At 37.4% G+C, this 19463-nt stretch overlaps 2 protein-coding genes across 9 annotated transcripts in view; both read left to right on the top strand.

The window, feature by feature from the left end:
* The window catches only part of mtmr1b (myotubularin related protein 1b), a 31701-nt gene extending 23821 nt beyond the window's left edge, over positions 1 to 7880 (top strand). For all 6 annotated transcript variants that reach the window (XM_034311121.2, XM_034311119.2, XM_034311122.2 and 3 more), the window contains 3 exons: positions 2432 to 2545; positions 6418 to 6594; positions 6694 to 7880. In XM_034311121.2, coding sequence (XP_034167012.1) covers positions 2432 to 2545; positions 6418 to 6594; positions 6694 to 6843 — 441 coding nt within the window. In that variant the 3' untranslated portion in view covers positions 6844 to 7880. The remainder of the gene's footprint in view (positions 1 to 2431; positions 2546 to 6417; positions 6595 to 6693) is intronic.
* A 2650-nt stretch (positions 7881 to 10530) lies between these two features.
* Positions 10531 to 14417, top strand: hmgb3b (high mobility group box 3b). Of its 3 annotated transcripts, none has more exons than XM_026941356.3 (5): positions 10531 to 10687; positions 11879 to 12073; positions 12643 to 12785; positions 12909 to 13083; positions 13499 to 14417. In XM_026941356.3, the coding sequence occupies exons 2-5, from the start codon at positions 11924 to 11926 to the stop codon at positions 13640 to 13642; spliced, it is 612 nt and encodes a 203-aa protein (XP_026797157.1). In that variant the 5' UTR covers positions 10531 to 10687; positions 11879 to 11923; the 3' UTR covers positions 13643 to 14417. The 3 variants fall into 3 exon arrangements, with proteins under 3 accessions (XP_026797157.1, XP_026797158.1, XP_034167014.1); XM_026941357.3 differs by having other exon boundaries at positions 10576 to 10717; XM_034311123.2 differs by lacking the exon at positions 10531 to 10687 and adding an exon at positions 10782 to 10895.
* The last annotated feature ends 5046 nt before the right edge of the window (positions 14418 to 19463 follow it).

Below are 19463 nucleotides of genomic sequence, written 5' to 3' on the forward strand. Positions count from 1 at the left end.
TTGACATCACCTTTCATGGTTGTTATTCTTATACCAAAGTATACTACGCTGTCAAACTGTGGCATTAAATTATTTGGAGAGATTTATGCAGACTAGCCATGCGCTTAACTATTTTTGCGCTTTGACTCAAACCATATCCAGGCAATATTACTGGTATTTAGTGAAAGTGACTGTGCTGTTGCTTTGGTGTAAATACAGTCATGGGAAAAAGAAAGTACACCCTACTTCAATTCTATGTTTCCTCTATAAAACTACCTCTATAAAAGCAGAACCTTTGGCAGTTTGGTGTTCTGGAGCACTCAGGTGTGTGTCTACATCATGCTAAGAAGAAAAAAAAGACATCAGCTATGACCTCAGAGAAGCAATTGTTGCTACTCATCAATCTAAGAAGGGTTATTAGGCCATCTCCGAACAATTTGAAATTCACCATTCTACAGAGAGAAGGACTGTTTACAAATGGACAGCCTTGAAGATAGTTGCCGATCTTCCAAGGAGTGGGCCCTGATAAATAAAACCCAGAATTGTAGGAGGGTATACTTTCTTTTTCCCCATGGTTATATGTTTCAGTCCACCCACTGGTCTTGACTAATACGTGACAAAACCATGATGAAATGAAATGCACTGGACTTTAAAACTGTATAGAGCTTTTGGCAAATTTTCCTTTTCAGAAAGGCTTTAAAGTGGCCATTTTAAAAACAAAACTTGCAATAATCAGAATATAGTGTTAGTGGTAATTACTATGTTAGTTAAAATTACTGATGAAACTGTAATATAATAAGTAGACGACACTATGCATTTTCTTTTCTGTTTTACCAATTAAAATACAAACCAAATCAATGGCTGGCCACCTTGCTCCTCCTAGGAATGAACCTCAATCACAAATTGTGCCCTCAGTAGCCAGGACTTTCCAAATTACAGAGAACATTAAAGAGACAATAGAAGAACACATTGTTGTTGTTTTGGTACATAGCTCAATGCTAACCCTCACATGCCTGATGAAATCTGACTTTACAAAAGTACACCAAATTTCAGCTTGATTTAAACTATTTGAAGTTAAGTCCATCCTCTATGGATGACCACACCCCAAACTTCACAGATGTCCTGAGAATCTTCTCCTGAACAACATAATGGGTTACAGCTGTTTGAGTAAATTAAGATCAATCCCACACAGACTGATTGGCATGTGGAAGCCATATTAAATTTCCAATCTCAACATACTTTGTATAACAATTGAGGATTAAAATAAATTTAAATTCTGAACATTGCTTTCAGGTTTCATGTGAATCCATACAACTAATCATGAATTACAGCTGTTTGAGCAAATTAAGCTCCACCACAGTAGAATTGATTGGCATGTGGATGCCATATTGTTTACGTATATGTGGCAGTCTGAGAAGAACCTGTTGGATGTTGCTGTGGGTGAGGTCTAGTGAACAACCAAAAATGATGAAAAATTGGGTTGACAAAAAAAAAATCTACTTGTACTTTGCTCGCTTTCTTTAAAAATATATATATATATTTGGAAATGATTTCATTTAATCTTGCTTAGGCTCTCTTCCTGTAAAGATCACATTGGGTAAGGAGCCTGTTTAACAAATGTGGTAGCAAAAACAGTTAGTCTTTCTAATGATGTCTTAGATCTTGCTAGATAAGTGTGCTTTTCTCACACAGTGAATAAATGTCATGCTTCAGTCAATTTCTCGTGTTTAACACCACAAGGTTTTTTATATTAATTCAGGTCATAAGAATAGAGACTAATGTGGATGAGGCTGATCGTGAAAGTGATTATACATTTCTCATCATAAAGTTATAGTTATTTGATAAAGTGTCACTAATGTTTTTCTTTAAGAAGATAAGGCTACAAATGTAGAGGAACTTCTGAAAAGCCTGACAGCCTTTCGGCCATGAATAAAGGCTGGTATAAAGATAGACATAGATTTCATGCACATTATTATAATTAGATTGTCTTATTTGTTACATATTAAATTAAATAAAATCAATAAATAGCAGTTATTTTTAGACAGTATTTTGGTGTCTGTGGAGTCAGAATGGAATCTTTAAATGTGATTCTCTACCTTTTTTGCTTTCGGGGGTAAGCTGCTTTTAAAAATACTCTAACTTTCCTTCTGGATGAAATGCCTGCACAGGAGAAACATATTATTTCAGTAAGGAAAAAAAAAACCCATAGTTTTCAGAAGTTCATAGAGTATAAAATCCCCATCACATTTTAATGCATACTACTACTACTACTAATAATAGTAATAATAATAATAAAAACAAGAGGTTTCTATGCACATAGCATAGGCTGTATTTACATCTGTGGAATATATGTCTTTGCGGAGGTCAGCTAGGAAGCATAATCACAATTAAAAATGTGCCTAAACACATGAACTTGTCACCTTGATATGTTTATTTTGCTCTCATTCCTCAGTTTCCCTCAGCATTTGAGTTCAATGAGCTGTTCCTCATTACTGTATTAGATCATCTCTACAGCTGCTTGTTTGGGACCTTCCTCTACAACAGCGAGCAGGAGCGAATCTCAAAGGCAAGAAACACAATTTTATCAGAGTAATTCTCACAGTTTTATCTGGAGCCAAAATGACAACTATGGCTGCTTGATTCTTGATTAACTAGGATTTGCAATATTGTGGATTAGAATTGAGACCACCATTCTTACTCACAGTTCTCTGATTACTTTTTAAGGAAAAATATTGGCACATATGTACTGCAGTAGCCTGTATCCTGAGCAAAACTGCTATTTAGTACACAGCTTACATATAAAGATACCAAGAGTACATTGTTTCCTCCCATTGTTAAAAGGAAACCAGCATATGCTGGGGAAGTGTCCCCACCACTCAGTGATATGCCTGGTATTGAATTTAAAAACTCTTTCCAAAACTATCAGTTTATCACGTATTCACAGTGAGGATGGTATCTGTAATAAAATGCACATTCTGTGTTAAAACTCACATATCTGGCAAATGTAGGTTTTACCATGACCACACACAAGTTCTTTTGCCAGTTTTCATGTTTGCAATTGTATCATGAATCATGTATTGTATCACGATTTTATTTATATTAAACTATAACCATAATATCATGACATATGTGAATATACAAAGTGCAAGGTGTTCTACATAAGCCAAAATGAAACAGGCATACCCTAACCATAATCTCATTAAAATATGAAGCCAGTGTTCAACATACTTTACTACTTTTGCCCTACCATTATAAAAATATCAAGCCCCTTCCATTAAATGTGCAATACAACATTATCCATTATCCTATCTGTTTCACATAGGAGCTATTGTTTTAAATCTTTGTGCATCACTGACTTGCTGCTACGAAAGGCCATAGCAGTGCATGATACTTGTACTTTTTTGAGTGAAAAACTCAGAACAGTTTTAGTATTTTAGGCCTTGCTTTCTTTGATTGCCCTCTCACTGCCACCATCATTCAGAGTTCTATCTGTGCAATATGTGATTTCTTCTGTGGGGTTTAACCGGGATGTTTTCTACTCTTATGCGTGCGGTAAATAAAGCTTGCGGAGCAAATAACAAAAGAACATGGCTGATGTCACCTCTATTTAATAATAGCATTTTAGTTCTTTTTCCCCCAGAAAGAAGCAATCACAGGTCAGTCTTAGTCTTCTGCAGGTCATGCTTTCATGCAATGTGTTAAATTTCACCTCAATTAACCTTTATTTCTGTGTTTTTCTGAGTTTATTCAACAGAATATATAAAATATATCTTAATAGTATTTAATGACATATAATGACATAAAAATCTGTCTTAAAAATGTGCTCTAACTTGTAAGTGAGATGTGCTCCATTTATTTATTTTATGCATCTATTTGTTGTTTGTTTACTAATTTGCAATTGAATATTCAGAATATAATATTAAATATTTTAGGACATATTTGGTCCCTCTCATTAAAGAGGGCATTTAGATCATTTTAAAATTTGCTCACAGATTTCTGATGTTGTTTCTCCCCTTTTTCTTCTGTAAACTCAGTACTTCAGGTTTATATGCGAGGTCATGTAGTACACACATCTATGGTCATTGGACACATTGAAAAATTGGGAATAGTCATGCTCTGCGAAAAGAGTGCAAAGGCTACAGAATCAACACTGTTCTTGAATTGAATTGCATTGACAACAAGATCATGAGAGATCATGATTTTTATGCAACAGTAGAATAGTTTATCACCTGTTCACAGTGAGGATGGTATCTGTAATAAAATGCACATTCTGTGTTAAAACTCACATATCTGGCAAATGTAGGTTTTACCATGACCACACACAAGTTCTTTTCCCAGTTTTCATGTTTACAACACACAGCAATATGATCATATTATTGTATCATGAATTTATTTATATTAGACCTTAATATCATGACATGTGAATATACACACATCTATGGTCATTGGACACACTGAAAAATTGGGAACAGTCATGCTCTGTTTTATGCAAAAGAGTGCAAAGACTGCAACAGTAGAATAATATATTTACATCACTGGTAAAGATGACACTAAAATGAGAAGTTTTAGAGCATTACAAGAATAAGCACAACAAAAGACTCTCTTTAGGAAATTCATAGACCAAGCTTTGCCTGCTGCAGCTTACTCTCACTCTCATCAGAAGTGTCTCATTAATGCTCCTGCTAGTAATGCCCTAAACATACACTCACAGAGCACTTTATTAGGAACACTCTACTAATAATGAGTAGAGCCTTCCATTGCTCTCAAAACAGCTTCAATTATTTGTGGCATGGATTCCACAAGATTATGGAAAAATTTATTCTCCATGTTGATGTGATTGTATCATGCAACTCCTGCAGATTTTTCATGTGCACTTTCATGCTGCAAATCTCCCGTTCTACCACATCCCTAAAGTGTTCTATTGGATTCAGATCCGGTGACTGGGAAGGCCTCTAAAGAACACTGAACTCAGTGTCATGTTCATGAAACCAGTTTAAGATGACTTTTGCTTTGTGAGATGGAGCATTATCATGCTGGAAGTAGCCATAAGAAGATGGGTAAATAGTGGCCATCAAGGGATGCACATGGTCAGTGACAATACTCAAATAGGCTGTGGCATTCAAGTGATGATTGATTGGTATAAATGGACCCAAAATATACCAAGAAAACATTCCACCTCCACCAGTCTGGACTGTTGACACAAGGCAGGTTGGGTCCATGGATTCATGCTGTTGGTGCCAAATTCTGACCCTACCATCTGTGTGCCTTGAGATTCATCAGACAAGGCTACATTTTTCCGGTCTTCATCTGTCCAGTTTTGGTGAGCCTGTGCCCACTACAGCCTCAACTTTCTGTTCTTGGCTGACAGACGTGGAACTTGATGTGGTCTTCTGCTGTTGTAGCCCATCTGCCTCATGCCTCAGTGTTTCATTTGTTGTGCATTCTGAGATGCTTTTCTGCTCACCGCAATTGTACAGAGTATTTGTCTGAGCTACTGTAGCCTTTCTGTCAGCTCGAACCAGTCTGGCCATTTTCTGTCATCAACAACGCATTTCTGTCCGCAGAACTGCCTCTGACTGGATGTTTTTCTTTTTTGCACCATTCTGAGTAAACTCTAGAGACCGTTGTGCGTGAAAATCCCAGATTTTCAGCAGTTACAGAAATACTCAAACCAGCCCGTCTAGCACCAACAATCATGCCACAGTCAAAATCACTGAGATCACGTTTTTTCCCCATTCTGATGGTTGATGTGAACATTATCCGAAGCCCATATCTGCATGAGTTTATGCACTGCTGCCACATGATTGGCTGATTAGATAATTGCATGAGTTAGTAGGTGTACAGGTGTTCCTAATAAAGTGCCCAGCGAGTGTACATTCATGTACTATACCCTATATACTTATAATATTATATGGCCAAAAGTATGTAGACACCTGACCATCACAACCATATGTGTTTTGTTGAACTTCCGATTCCAAAGTTGGTCCCCCTTTTCTGTTATAATAACCTCCACTCTTCTGGGAAGACTTTCCACTAGATTTTGGAACATGGCTGTGGGGATTTGCCCATTCAACTACAAGAGCATTAGTGAGGTCAGGCACTGATGTCAGGCAAGAAAGCCTGGTGCACAGTCAGTGTTCCAGTACATCCCATAAGTGTTCAGTGGAGTTGAGGTCAGGGCTCTGTGCAGGCCACTCAAGTTCCTCCATACCTCAATACCAGCATTATCATGCTGGAACATGTTTAGGCCCCTTCGTTTGAGTGAAGGGAAATCTTAATGCTACAGCAAAGAAAGACATTCTAGACAATTGTGTGCTTGCAACTGTGTGGCAAAAGTTTGAGGAGGAACCACATATAGATGTGATGGTCAGGTGTCCACAAACTTTTGGTCATATAGTATATCTTTATGCAAAGAAATGCATTTTTGTCTCTCTCCAGGGGGTGTTTACTAAGACTGTGTCACTGTGGTCATACATAAACAGTCAGGCTGAGGACTTCACCAACCCACTTTATGTAAATTATGAACATCATGTTTTGTACCCGATGGCCAGTCTAAGGCACCTGGAACTCTGGGTGAGCTACTATGTACGCTGGAACCCTCGCATGATGCCACAGGTGGGAACTGCATGGTAGAGGTTTCACAGAATAGGCCCAGTTACCCTATTTTAAAATACCTACATTTATAAAATCCCTCTTTTTCTCTCTTTTTGCCAGGTGCCTATTCACCAGCATCTGAAAGAACTGCTAGTTGTGAAGACAGAGTTGCAGAGAAAAGTGAAGGAGCTCCAGAGAGAAGCTTCTTCGTCTCGGTCACTCTCCTCATCTCCAGACCTTGGGGGAACAGCTATGCAAACCACTGTCTGATACACATAGAGACATGACTGACTCTGCAATATTCTCAGCTCTGACAGTAGTGCCAGGTGGTGGTTGCTCCACAAAAAAATGGATTAAAAAATGTGTATAATCATTGACAATTTTTTTTTAGCATTTTCACTGACATTTTTTAATGGTCAGAGGAAAAGCTATAACTTTACCTTTTCTGACATGGGAGATTCTTCAGACAGAGGACTTTGTGCCTTTTTTTCAGTAACATGACAAGCTACATTTTCTATTTTATTAACTTCAAGAGAAAGAAAAAAGAGACTGATGAGAGAACAACTGTTTATTACATAAGTGATCAGAGTAACTAACTTCAATTTTATTTGTATCATGCTTTTAACAATGGACATTGTCACAAAGCAGCTTTACAGAAATATGTAAACTCCGGATATAAATTTTAAATTGCTCATTATCACATAATGGTTAAAGACAATGTACACTGTCTTACTCTAACTCTTATCGAAGACATTCCACAGTATTAAATGTTACTATAAACGATATAAAGTACAGCAGTTCATTCTTTATTTAATACAAAGTTGTACTCCGTGGCAAACTGGTGTGGTATAAGAGGAATACAGCACTTCAGAATGTGCCATGATCAGAAAATATTCAACTTTGCATGCTTCATGTTGAGCTGCATCACACCACCACATCGTTGATTATTTTTCAATAACAGCACTTGCTATCTTGCTTTATTTCGTAATATTAATAATACAACTTTAATCGTATTAAAACCTCATTAATAGCACAATTCACCAGAAGTGTAAGAAATGCAGTATACCAAACCAGGTTTTATCTGCTAAATATATAATGCTGAACTGAACATGGTGCTGTTCACAATCTGATTCTTTTTTTTTTTTGGATAAGACCAAGACTACACACTCCCACTACCAGCAGCGTTATGAGGGAGGTAATCTGCATCTGCATTTTAATGCCTACTTCCTTTGATCCTGATAGTAAATATTTGGTAGTAAATGTATGCTTTTACTTTGCCTATTTTTTATGATTGTTTAATAAAATGGCAGGCTAACAGCTATGAGTCTAAGTCTAGTCATTTTAGCCTTAAATTGTGCTAAAAATGCTCAGCCTTTAATTGGACCATGTTTTAACAGGCAGTAACTCAGGAAATGGAGCTGAGACATCAATAATAGTTAAAGAGCAGCATTTGTCACAAAATGCTTGTGCTTGAGCAGACTGAAGGTGAGGCTGGTACTTCCAAGATATCTTACATCTCCTACCTTGAATGAAGCAGTCAGGACTAACCTGTCAGTGACCCAAAAGTAGTACTTGGTTGACTGGTCTACACTGATTTTTTGAAAATGAAAATATAGGATATTATGCTTATAGTATTGGTTACATGCTTAAATTATAGTGAATTAACTATATCAACAGAAATAAGATGTTCTCCATCAGTAACTAAGTCAAATGATCTTTATTCTTTATTTGTGGTAGTAGCTATTACTAGGATAATGTGTAGTCGTTGTACAGTCCTTGTGCAAAAACAGGGAGCCAAGCCCAAGCCCCACAAAACTTTAAGCTTTTACTGGTCTTCCGTGTCACCATTTGCTAGGTAACTTTTACTACAGTTAAATTGTTTAGCTAAAAGCTGGAAACGGAAAATTCACTTATATAGTCTCCTTGTACACAAAAGTAAAATCATGATAATGATTAAAATGTTGTTTGATATAAAATTCCAATTAACTCATGTCTAGATATACAAAGATTTCCAAAAATATATTTTGGGTTTTTTTTATTTTTCCCTAAAAAGATAAATTGTTGTTTGGTGATCTGCCCCACCTGATGCAGCCCATCAAAGGCCTGATAAAGAGCTCACATATAGAATCAAGACTGATGGAGCAGGGAGAGATCTACAATATGAAATGTTGTGAGACCCATGGTAAAGTAGTAAGAAAATCTGCTCCAAAAGCAAAATATCATGCAGGGGCTGCTGTCAGAAATCTCATAGCCGGTCTTCGTCCAGCCAACTGTAGTTATTCTGACATTTATTAGACCCTAAATGCGAAAAATAGGGAAAAATCCCTATTTCTCTATCAGCTACTAAGAGTCAGCACTTTGAAACAACAGGTAATTTACACTTATTATAGATGGGGGAAAAGCCTACAAAAACTGTCAGAAGAATTCAAGATCTCAGAAAATGAGATTCTTTAGAGAACAACAATTACCAGAAAGTAATGCAGGCTTTGTGTCTAGATGTGGTGTTGAAAAGACATTGCTGTCTGAGAAAACATCAAAGACAGAATTAGGTTTTTGGAAGAATATGGAAAGTTTGATTCAGACTGATTCAGCACAGTTGTGTGAAGTGATGAATCCCAGTTTGAGTTGTATGGTGATGATCCAGAGAGATGTCTTTGAAAACCTGGTGAGAAGTACAATAGTGAATGCATCTCTATCACAGTTAAGCATGGAGGAAGATGTGTAGTGGTGTAGGGAGCCTTTTTAGCTGCTGGTACTGGTGGGGCTGCTTCACTGTGAAAAGTCTATTAATGTTTTTGAGTACAGGAGAATATTGCAAAAAGGCTTGCTTCCCACAACTGAAAATGTGTTATTTAGGACAATGCTCCTGCCCACACTGCAGAGACCACCAAGACGTGGCTTGAGAACAGGTCCATCTAGTTCATCCTGTGGCCTGGTTTAGAATCCAGATTTGAATCCTGTAAAACCCACAAGGCTACAACATTTAAAGAAATCAAAGGGAAGAGCTATCCCATACTAATTTACTTTATCTATGTGTTTAAGGTGTATTTCCTCATTTCCTGACCAATGATTTGTCCCTGAGACCATTAAAAGCTTGGCCCATGTTGCTTGGCCCATGGCACTGTATGTAATGATATATGACGTCACACTGTCGCGTGCGTTTGCAGTGATAACTCTACATTGTCTGGGAATTTTTTTAATGTGTAGGACTGGACTGGGTTTGTTAACTGGACTGGGTTTGTTAACCCGGGACAACCTGAAACGCGTAACGTGGCCTAATGGACTAAGACAGTGATATTAAAAGACCAAATACAGTATACACCTTATTATTAAAACATACTATGTATAGGCAAGCAGATGAACCCAGGATATTATTATTATTATTATTATTATTATTATTATTATTATTAAGGTGTATACTGAATTTGGTCTTTAATATCACTGTCTTAGTCCATTATCCACATTAAGCGTTTTCTTTATAACGGGTTTCTTTGGGGAGAAAGAACTTAATGTAAAAAATATTGTCTTTATATTTGGATGACGATGCCGTTGTCTTAGCAGTAGATAGTGTTTATGACAAGAGAAATGTGAGAGAAAATGGTTTTTCCTGGTCGTTGTTTTAGTCCATTAGGCCACGTTAAGCGCTTTACATTGTCCTGCTCTGCTAAAGACTCCGAATGTCCTCGATTAGAGTTACTAGGTAGACTAGTTTAAATAGTTATAATAACTGACCTGCGTCCAGTGTTTGTGCTCGTCGTGATTCGTGCCGTTAAACGTGTCACTGTCTCTGTTATTGTTGCCTCCTCTCTATAATGCGGATCTTACAGACCTTTAAATTGACACTCCGGGGTTTTGCCTGCCTTCCCGCGCTGTATTCAAAGGCTGGCCAAGTGGCTTTCTCCTTTCCGACCAATAGCAGAAACACGTCATGAATAAGTATGAGGCTATGAGCCAATCCTCAGTTGCAGAGGTCGTTTTAAACGCGTGCCGGAGTTGACCAATCAGCACGCTCTCGTGGTGAGCTAGCGCGAGGCTTGTGTGTAGTCTTCTGTCGGGAAGAAGCGCGTAGCCATAGTGCGACCTGAGAGACCATATCGTTCAGCGAGATACCTCTGTGAGTAGAAACGAGATTCAGCACCAAAAAGTACTTATATGAACCTCTAGAAAGCTTTTATGAATTATATGTAGTGTCTGGTGGCTTATTTTATGTGTTTATAGCATGTATTCGCAAATGTGCGTTTATTTGTAGCTTTTGTAGCAAAATCAGAAATAAGTATTCAGTGGACCACCTGTATACTTCTATACTATTTCATTCGTCTCCGGTAAGTTGGATGGTTGGTTTTCCGTTAGACTCGTCAACTACATCGTGTGTCCGACGTGTTTTTAAAATGGCCGGGCGTGTAAAACATTTGCCTCACGCCAGGTAACAACGACAGATTTTAAAAAAATAAATAAATTCAGATGTTCTTAATGTATTCTCGGTGTACATGTATCAGAACATTGTGTTGTATATTTTTTCTATCGCCTTTGTCTTAAAAAAGCCGAGATATTCGTTAAATCGCGCCCGAAAGCTCTCTTGCCGGTCATGGCTGGTTTCCTCTGCTTTTGTTAGAGACTGCGGTGCTCAAAAGTTTCTCTATCTTTAACTTGCATATGGCTAGTTTTCACCTTTTCGACGTTTATTAAATTACTGAAACGCACCAAAAAAATAAAATAAAATAAAAATAAACCCTGAAGACCTTCGTGTATGATAGCCGTGTGTGAGAGGCTTTGTTAGCTTAAGCCGCCTTCTTTAGCCGAGAGGCCATTTTAATGAATGGAGTCCTATTGTAGCGTCGCTCTTCTGCTGGAGGGAGGGAGGGAGGGAGAGAGCGAGAGGAAGGGAGGGAGGTGTTTTAAGTGTTGTAAAAGTGTTTACATGGTCTGTCTTCTTTTTCTTCTGTTCCCTTTTTCAGCAAAGTTTACCCCCGAAATTGGAAAAAAGAAAATCCAATCATATGTCATTTTAATACCAGTTTCTATAATGAGTTTTTAATTTCACAAAATGGAAGATGAATAACTCCCTGTAGACACCAGGTGTCTTGGGCGTTTAGCTGGCTAGTTTGTAGTCTTTCGTTTTTCACTGTGTTGTATGTTGGTGTAATTTTAAGCCTTATTTGCTGTACACTCTATAGCCTTAATTTTTATAGAGAGTGAAAAGTTATAGCCTATTTTTTGTCAGTTATTTAAGGGGGTGGTAAAGTATTTAAAATCTTATAAAACTCTGCTAATATTTTAATATTTACTGTATTACTTGTCCTTTTAGGAGTGCACACTTTATTGCATAAGTGAAAGTCATCCAGCCTTCAGGATGGCAAAAGGTGACCCAGCAAAGCCAAAGGGCAAAATGTCTGCTTATGCCTACTTTGTGAAGACCTGTCGTGAGGAGCACAACAAGAAGAACCCTGGGGTTTCTGTGAATTTTTCAGAATTCTCCAAGAAGTGTTCAGAGAGATGGAAAGTGAGTGGGCTGTCGCCTTGGTGAAATCTGTCTTCAAAACCCTTGAGCTTAACGCACAAGTAATGGGGCAGCTATGCAAAGCAGCCAGTAATCTGACGTTATTTATTTATTTATTTATTTTGTGGTATTACACCATATTTTTGATTAAAGCTTTGTAGAACCGTTAGAGCTATGGTAAATCAGGCTCCCTAATGTTGTTCAGATGAATAGCATATATTAAAAGCACATTTTACCAAAGTGTCAAATGAGTTGGACATGTGACATGAATTTCCTGTGAAAAGTATTTAAGTGAATTTAATACTGAAATAGTAACTTCTAAATAAAAGTTACATAACTCTGGAAAGACAAGAACCCTAAATGGGTTGAACATTTTTCCAAACTAGAGCAGAATGTTAATTTGTCTATCTGCAGTAGCTTGTGGGCTACAAAGTTAATTTCAAGCTTTAATTGCTAGTACCTCATCTCCCATCTCTCTTTAAAAGTGTAATCACTGACCTGTTACTTTTAAGGACCGCCTGTATGTTGTTTTTCAAGCAAAGAAATTGTACTCCTCCTGCTGTCCTTTTCAGGTTATGTCTCCAAAAGAGAAGACCAAGTTTGAGGAGATGGCCAAGCAGGATAAGGCTCGCTATGACCAAGAAATGATGAACTACAATCCAGGCAAAAGGGGCAGAAAGACAAAGAAGGACCCCAGTGCACCAAGGAGGCCACCGTATGTGTACTCCTGCCAGTCTTTAGGATGAAGAGGCTGTTTAACACAATGGCCTTTTGAATATGCAAACATCCAAATGTTGTGGCAGTACAATATTTAAATGAGCTCTTCTTGCCTTTGTAGGTCTGGATTTTTCCTGTTCTGCTCTGAACACAGGCCCAGTATCAAAGCTCAGAATCCCAGCATGGGCATTGGCGATGTGGCAAAGAAACTTGGTGAGATGTGGAATAATCTGTCAGACTCTGAGAAGCAACCCTTCCTTTCAAAGGCCAATAAACTCAAGGACAAATACCAGAAGGTAAGGTTGAGCATCTTGTGTATTAGAAAACCCAGTCAACATGACTGCAGCTCAGGAACTAACTTTTCCCAGACGATATTGAAATTTTGATCCAGCTGTGTCTTTGAAATGCTGGCAAAATGACAGATGGGGGTGTTTTAGTGTAAACATTAGCTTCAAAGTAGATGCTGTATTTGAAATTTTATTACCATGTTTTGGTTGGAAGAGAAAAGGTTTATGATGTTTTGAACAGTATTGATTGGAAACTGGGAAAGACCTGTTTGTATTCCACCAGTCTCCTAAGCTTGCCAGTTCATTGGCTCTTTTGACCATCTTCACTATTAATATAAATATCCTCTATGTATAGAATATGCAGCTTTAATTTCCAGCCAGTGATTAAAAGTTGGCTTGACACTCAGTTGTGTTTCCTTGTCAGGACATGGCAGACTACAAGAGCAAGGGGAAAATGGGTGGTGGAATGTCAGCAGGCAAAGCGAAATCCAGGGATGATGACGATGACGATGATGATGAAGAGGATGAGGAGGAGGAAGATGAAGAGGATGATGAGGAAGACGATTAAAGGACTTTGTATCCTTACTCTGACACTAGGGGGTGTTGCAGTCATCACTGCCAGTGTGAATTGAAATGAGTCAGTGTATTTGGTACCCATGGAGAAGCCCAACTTCTGTAAGATAAGACTCAATGTTTTATCTTGCAGAAGGTCTGAAATTGCAGTATGCTTTTGTTCATGCTACCCCAAAGTTTTTCAAAGAAGGGGGACAAAATGTTTTTGCTGTTTAGCCATAAACCTCTGGTAGCACAAGGAGACATGCATGTTTTAAAGTTGTTTAAGGTTCTTTCAATGACTCATCTTAGAACGTACATTTTATTTTTCTATTCTCCAAGCTTCAAGTTGTACAGTTTAAGTTTGGCAGAACAATGTAGCAAAATGCAAGTTTTTGTTGGCAATTGCTGGAGGTTGTTTTATGCTCAGCCACTCTATGTAGGGTTTTCCCCAGACATGATTTTTGATTTTTGGGTAAATGCACTGAACCATTTGCAGAATTTTTTTTTTTTTTTGTTGTTTTTTTTTTGTTTTTTTTTTTTTGGCTTTAACCAGTTTAACATGGTCACAACCTCTACCTGGTTAAAGCCATTATTTGTGCTGTTTTTTATGCATAGGTAAAACTGTTATTTAAAATGACACGTTTTAGATCTAGGAATTGTGACTTTTTATTTTTATGTAAAATGTTACATGTGTGATTGTTTTGGATTATAATGGCATATTCTTATTCATAATTTGTTGCTGGTGTATGAATATTTATGGGAATAAAGTGATGCAAACACTGATGCAAGACTTGGTCTTGGTCGTTCATTTAAGCATGCTTCTATAGTTAGTAACATTTCATTCTTCTTCAGCAAACACCTTATCCTGGTCAGGGTCATGGTGGCTCCAAAGCCAATCCTGGTAACACATGGCACAAGTTAAGAAGTCCAAGTCCAACAGTGACTGAAACCAGCTACATAACAAGGGGGGTGGATTTTTCAAGTTTGAACTTCAGGCACCCCCCAAAATATTTTCCAGTTCCAAAGTGTTATTTGTGGATAGATAACATAACTCAGAATGCAGCTCGTTAAATATACCTTTTATAAAAGTCATGATGCCGTTATTGTGCAAAAATGTTATTCAGTGCAAAACATGTTATGTGACACAACGATTGGGCTGTAATGATGCTAATGAACAGTCAATGGAGTCATCACAACTCCTATTTAACTGCTTCAGATGTTAAATGAATGTGTCCATTAGTTTGTCTAATCATATTTTTATTATGGTTAATTATCAGTTTATGCACCTCTGGCAAACTTATGAAATTTATATAAAGCTAATGACCTAAACATTTCAAGGAAGTCAGGCATTTAAAGAATGTAAATGTCTAAAGGGCAAGGACTTGTCTGGTCACATTTTCTTTTACCATTTATTTTTACTGATTATAGCAGCCATGACTCATGCTTGCAGTCTTTGGCAGTAGTTTATGTAAAAATCTGTCCACCTTGAAGGCTGTCTTTTCATCTTCTCTCCAACTGCAACCGGATACGACTGCAGCCAGCAGTCAAGGTGAGGCCTAGCTGAAACAAGTCAATAAATTATAAAATAAAATAAAAAAACATCTCGGACTTGCTGAACAGGTAAAGTATTTATTTGTCGTCTAATTTGGTGGGAAGCTAGTGAATAATTAATAATAGTCAGCTGATTTTTTTTAACATTACCCAAATTAGAAGTTGCTTAAGTAGAGAACTCTTGAGAGGTGGATAATGACCTCCCTGCTGAAAAATCCAGTCTGGACTGACCAGCAACCGGCTGCCAAAACGCAGGCCAAGCTGGTCAAGCTATTAGACCTTCTTTGCCAGCAAGGATGATATATTCCAGCTTCAGTATTACTTGGCTAAATTGATCAGTATATGCTTCTGGTTTTATAATTGCCTTAGTGTTGCTTCTCTATGATTTTGCATTAGAAGCAGTAATTCAGAAACTGTTTCCTTTCTACCAGCACTTACCAGCTGCTGAAAATGGTCTACTGGTTTGAACGGGCCAATCTGTGTTTTGGTAGCTGGTCAAACTAAGCTGGATTTTCAGCAGGGTTATGAGAGGTGTTGCAGTTTTGTACTTCAAACTTTGTTATATTGGGCAAGAGTGAGTACTTCATGCCCTCTGCTCCCATGATCTGTGTATTTTTTTCCTTATGGTGTATACAGAGTGTTAAGCTTACTGGTTCATCCCAAACTTTCTTTTAACAGACATAATTCACACAAAACACACCAAAAAATAAAGCACAGTACAGGACCTTTCACATTTTTGTTCTCTACAGTATATTTTAGATAGACATGTAGACATGGAGCTGTGAGTTGGCAACACTACCCCCTGTGCCACCACCCTGCCCTTCATTCACCTTCAATAGTGGGCACAGGATCACTGAAACTGGTCAGTTGAAGAATGGAAACACGTCGCCTCATCTTTTGCCAATCTTCAACTGTTTGAAAAATGTAAATATTGGTGAAAAAAAAAAATTGCTCTAAATTCTCTCCTATTTATTTTGCCATATTTGGCATAATTTCAAGTCCAAGAGAGCCGTGCTCTCAGGAAGGGCAAAATTGGCCGTGCTCTCTCTCTCCCCTGTCAGTCACAGTGACAGTAGCCAATCATGGGCATCTGTGAGCTCACACGTGCAGAAGGGCAGCTATCCTCCAAGTGTGTTATGCCGCCTGTGTTACTGTCTGTAACACACTGTCACGCAGTGTGTTACGCTGCATGAGCAGCAGTTTGAAAGGATGCAGTCGACTGGGGAAGCACGTGATGGCCTTTGCTCTCTCTGATTGGTAGATGTCGTGTGATGGAGAGAGCTGCCTAATGGGTTGGAATTTAGGGACTAAATTCCGGAGAAAATTGGGGAGGGGGAACATTTTACATTACTGACCAAAACTGCAAGGCATTTGTATTTCTTGTTCTTTCATTATGTATTAACAGAAATTGTCCAAAGAAAAGAAAATACTTTTATATCTCACTCACTTTCAGTAACCTTTTTATTCCGATCAGGCTCGCAGTGGATCTGGAGCCCATCAGATAAGCTGGAAGAGGGAATACACCCTGGATGGGACACCAGTCCATACACACATTCATACCTAGGGGGTATTTATTCCAATGCACCTAGTGGCATGCTTTGGGGAGGTGGGATAATCTGGAGGAAACCCACACAAACACTCCACAGTGACATTCACTTCAGCTCAAGATCATAACTAGGACCCTGGAGCTGTGAGGAACACTGCATCAGCCTATGGAAAACAATTCAGTGACAAAAAATGGCATCATACAGCAACACACCAAGGACCATTGGAAAAGTCTAGAAGCATGGGCACCCAAAAAGTAAAGCTGAGGGGCAAGTCCTAAGCAAAGGGTAAAGCTACACATGGCAAAACAGTCCAAAACATAAAAAAATCAATTAGGTCCCTGAAATAAATTCAATATCATGACAAAGATTTATGACAAAACAGCCTAAAATCATAATTTTTAAAATATTCAGCTATAATTGCCCATTCACACATCCCCCCCCCCACACACACAATTTAAGTATGTTTCTTTGAATTATGACATTACTTTAAAAAGCATGGAATAACAGTATAAATTAGTTAGCCAACCCATAACCTTACGTTTGGTCATTTCAAAATAAATATATACAATGCATCACAGTGAAAGCCAGTTGCACACAAATTTCACATGGCACCTATTGCAATTTCTCAACAGATAGTGGTTGTAACAGTTTCTGATCCAGACCTAAATGTGGCCCAAGTACACAGAACCACCTGGCTATTCTGTAAATACACAAAAAAAATTGACATCAGTCAGTTTACTGATGGTCGTGAACATTGGAGAAGTACAACTGCCAAGTTTTAAGGTAAAACAAACAAGCACCTTGTTTTGAATTAAAGAAGCCTTTAGCTTTGCACTAGGCCTACCTCTAAATGCCTGGACCTTCATGTTCATATTCATGTTTAATATTATTCAAGTCCTAATCTGCTCTATGATGTTTTGTTATCATTTGTGTTGTTCATATTATCTTTTTTGAAGTACAGTTAAATTGGAATAAAAATTAAACAGCATAGATTCATGTTTCAGTAAAAAATTATCCATTGTCCCATTGCACTATAACGTGAAAAAGCAAAAACATCAAAAGCAGCCTATAATGTCCTTCAATTTTTAAACTGAAATATTTAAATTCTCAGCCTCATCTTGAATTGATTACAGTACATGCTACAGTATGTACATGCTACAGTATGTAATTGAGAGTTGGTAGTGGTTTGTTTTTATAGGGATACTGCAGTCTAATATACTACCACACCTCACTTTGATAGAAGTGCCTGCCTCGGAACGAAAACAACATGTGTTGTTAGTGGTAGGCTGTTGAATAAGGTCAGATTGGGTAATCATTGTATAATTTTTGGCCCCCCATGTTTAATCCAAGCTGTCAAATTTGAAAAGCTTTCACGTTTAAGTATTACTGTTTGCCAAATAAGGTTGTCTTATGGTATGATGTCAAGAAAACAATGAAAATTAAATCATATCTACATTTTGTAATGAACTTGTGCTGTAACCAAAAATCATGTGGTGCGACCACTATCTATGATATTTGAAAATGAAAATTTAGATTATATTTTTTATGATATCATGAGGAAATGTATTCTCATTTATTGATTTATTAATTGTGTATTTATTACTCCATTTTAACCTGTTTCCTATGTCACTAAGTAGAGGAATTTTAGCATGTTTAAAGTGGCCACATTCTACATTTATCCTCAGTGTCCACTTATCATGCTGTAATGTGTGGTTTTATGTACCAAAAACAGTCATTTACTTTTTCATTACCAATTTCCAATTTCTCTTTATCCCCTAGAATTCAACAGGTTGTTTTTTAAACTGTGCCTGACAGATATACAGACAGGTCCATAAATATTTGGACATTGACAAAGATATTGTGAATTTATCTGTCTACCACAATATATTAAAGTTGAAATTAGCTATTGCTAATGTCTCAAACTGCAGACTTTCAGGTCCCCTCCCTTTTTAAGGGACCAAAAATATATTTACAATTGGCTGCTTAGCTGTTCCATGGCCAAGTGTGTGTTATTCCCTCACTATTTCACTTACAAATAAATAGATAAAATATTGGGAGTTGATTTCATGTGTGGCTATTGCATTTGGAATCTGTTGCTGTTAACTCTCAATATGAAGTCCATTATTTAATTTCAATTCCTATATATTGTGGTACACAGCTAAAATACCAATAACTTTGTCAATGTCCAAATATTTATGGACCTGACTGTATGTTAAATGGCCTTTGTTCTGCTTGACTGCCCTGTATTGTGCTTTATTAAAAAAATAAAATAAATCTAGGATGAAATATTGCTCATAACTTCAATGTAAATGGGCAGCTCTGAACTGCTATTGACTTAATAGTGGCGGCCTAAATGTGAGTCAAATCCATGAATAATTAAATGGTTTATTTTGCTGACTGATTAGTTCCCATATATGGACTGTATGGATTGGGGGTGAAAGAAACTTTGAAATTTTTAGACAGCAAATCTACCTCTTGCTCAAAAAAAAAAAAAAAAAAAAAAAAAAAAAAAAAGAAAATGTTGATTTTCCATGATATGGAAAACACTTTAAACTTCTGTTCTTCTCTATCATGTATCATGCTTTTAAAATGGGCTATTTACAATCTAGTTTTTTCAGTCAATATTTGTACACTATTGTTTAGAAAATAAAAAAGCTGTTAAAAGATTGCTGTGTTATCTTCAAGTGACCTGTCAAAGAGTCAAAGACAGAGAGGAAGCAGAAAGAGGCTAAGACC

The sequence above is a fragment of the Pangasianodon hypophthalmus genome, chromosome 15 (assembly GCF_027358585.1).
Source record: "Pangasianodon hypophthalmus isolate fPanHyp1 chromosome 15, fPanHyp1.pri, whole genome shotgun sequence".
Classification (NCBI taxonomy): Eukaryota; Metazoa; Chordata; class Actinopteri; order Siluriformes; family Pangasiidae; genus Pangasianodon; species Pangasianodon hypophthalmus.

What these genes read in the sequence shown, in the direction of transcription:
- hmgb3b (XM_026941356.3), top strand. Translation starts at nt 11,924, where the DNA reads ATGGCAAAAGGTGACCCAGCAAAGCCAAAGGGCAAAATGTCTGCTTAT. An exon ending in AGTGTTCAGAGAGATGGAAA is followed by an intron (nt 12,074 to 12,642) that starts GTGAGTGGGCTG and finishes TGTCCTTTTCAG; the next exon opens with GTTATGTCTCCAAAAGAGAA. An exon ending in TCAAGGACAAATACCAGAAG is followed by an intron (nt 13,084 to 13,498) that starts GTAAGGTTGAGC and finishes TTTCCTTGTCAG; the next exon opens with GACATGGCAGACTACAAGAG.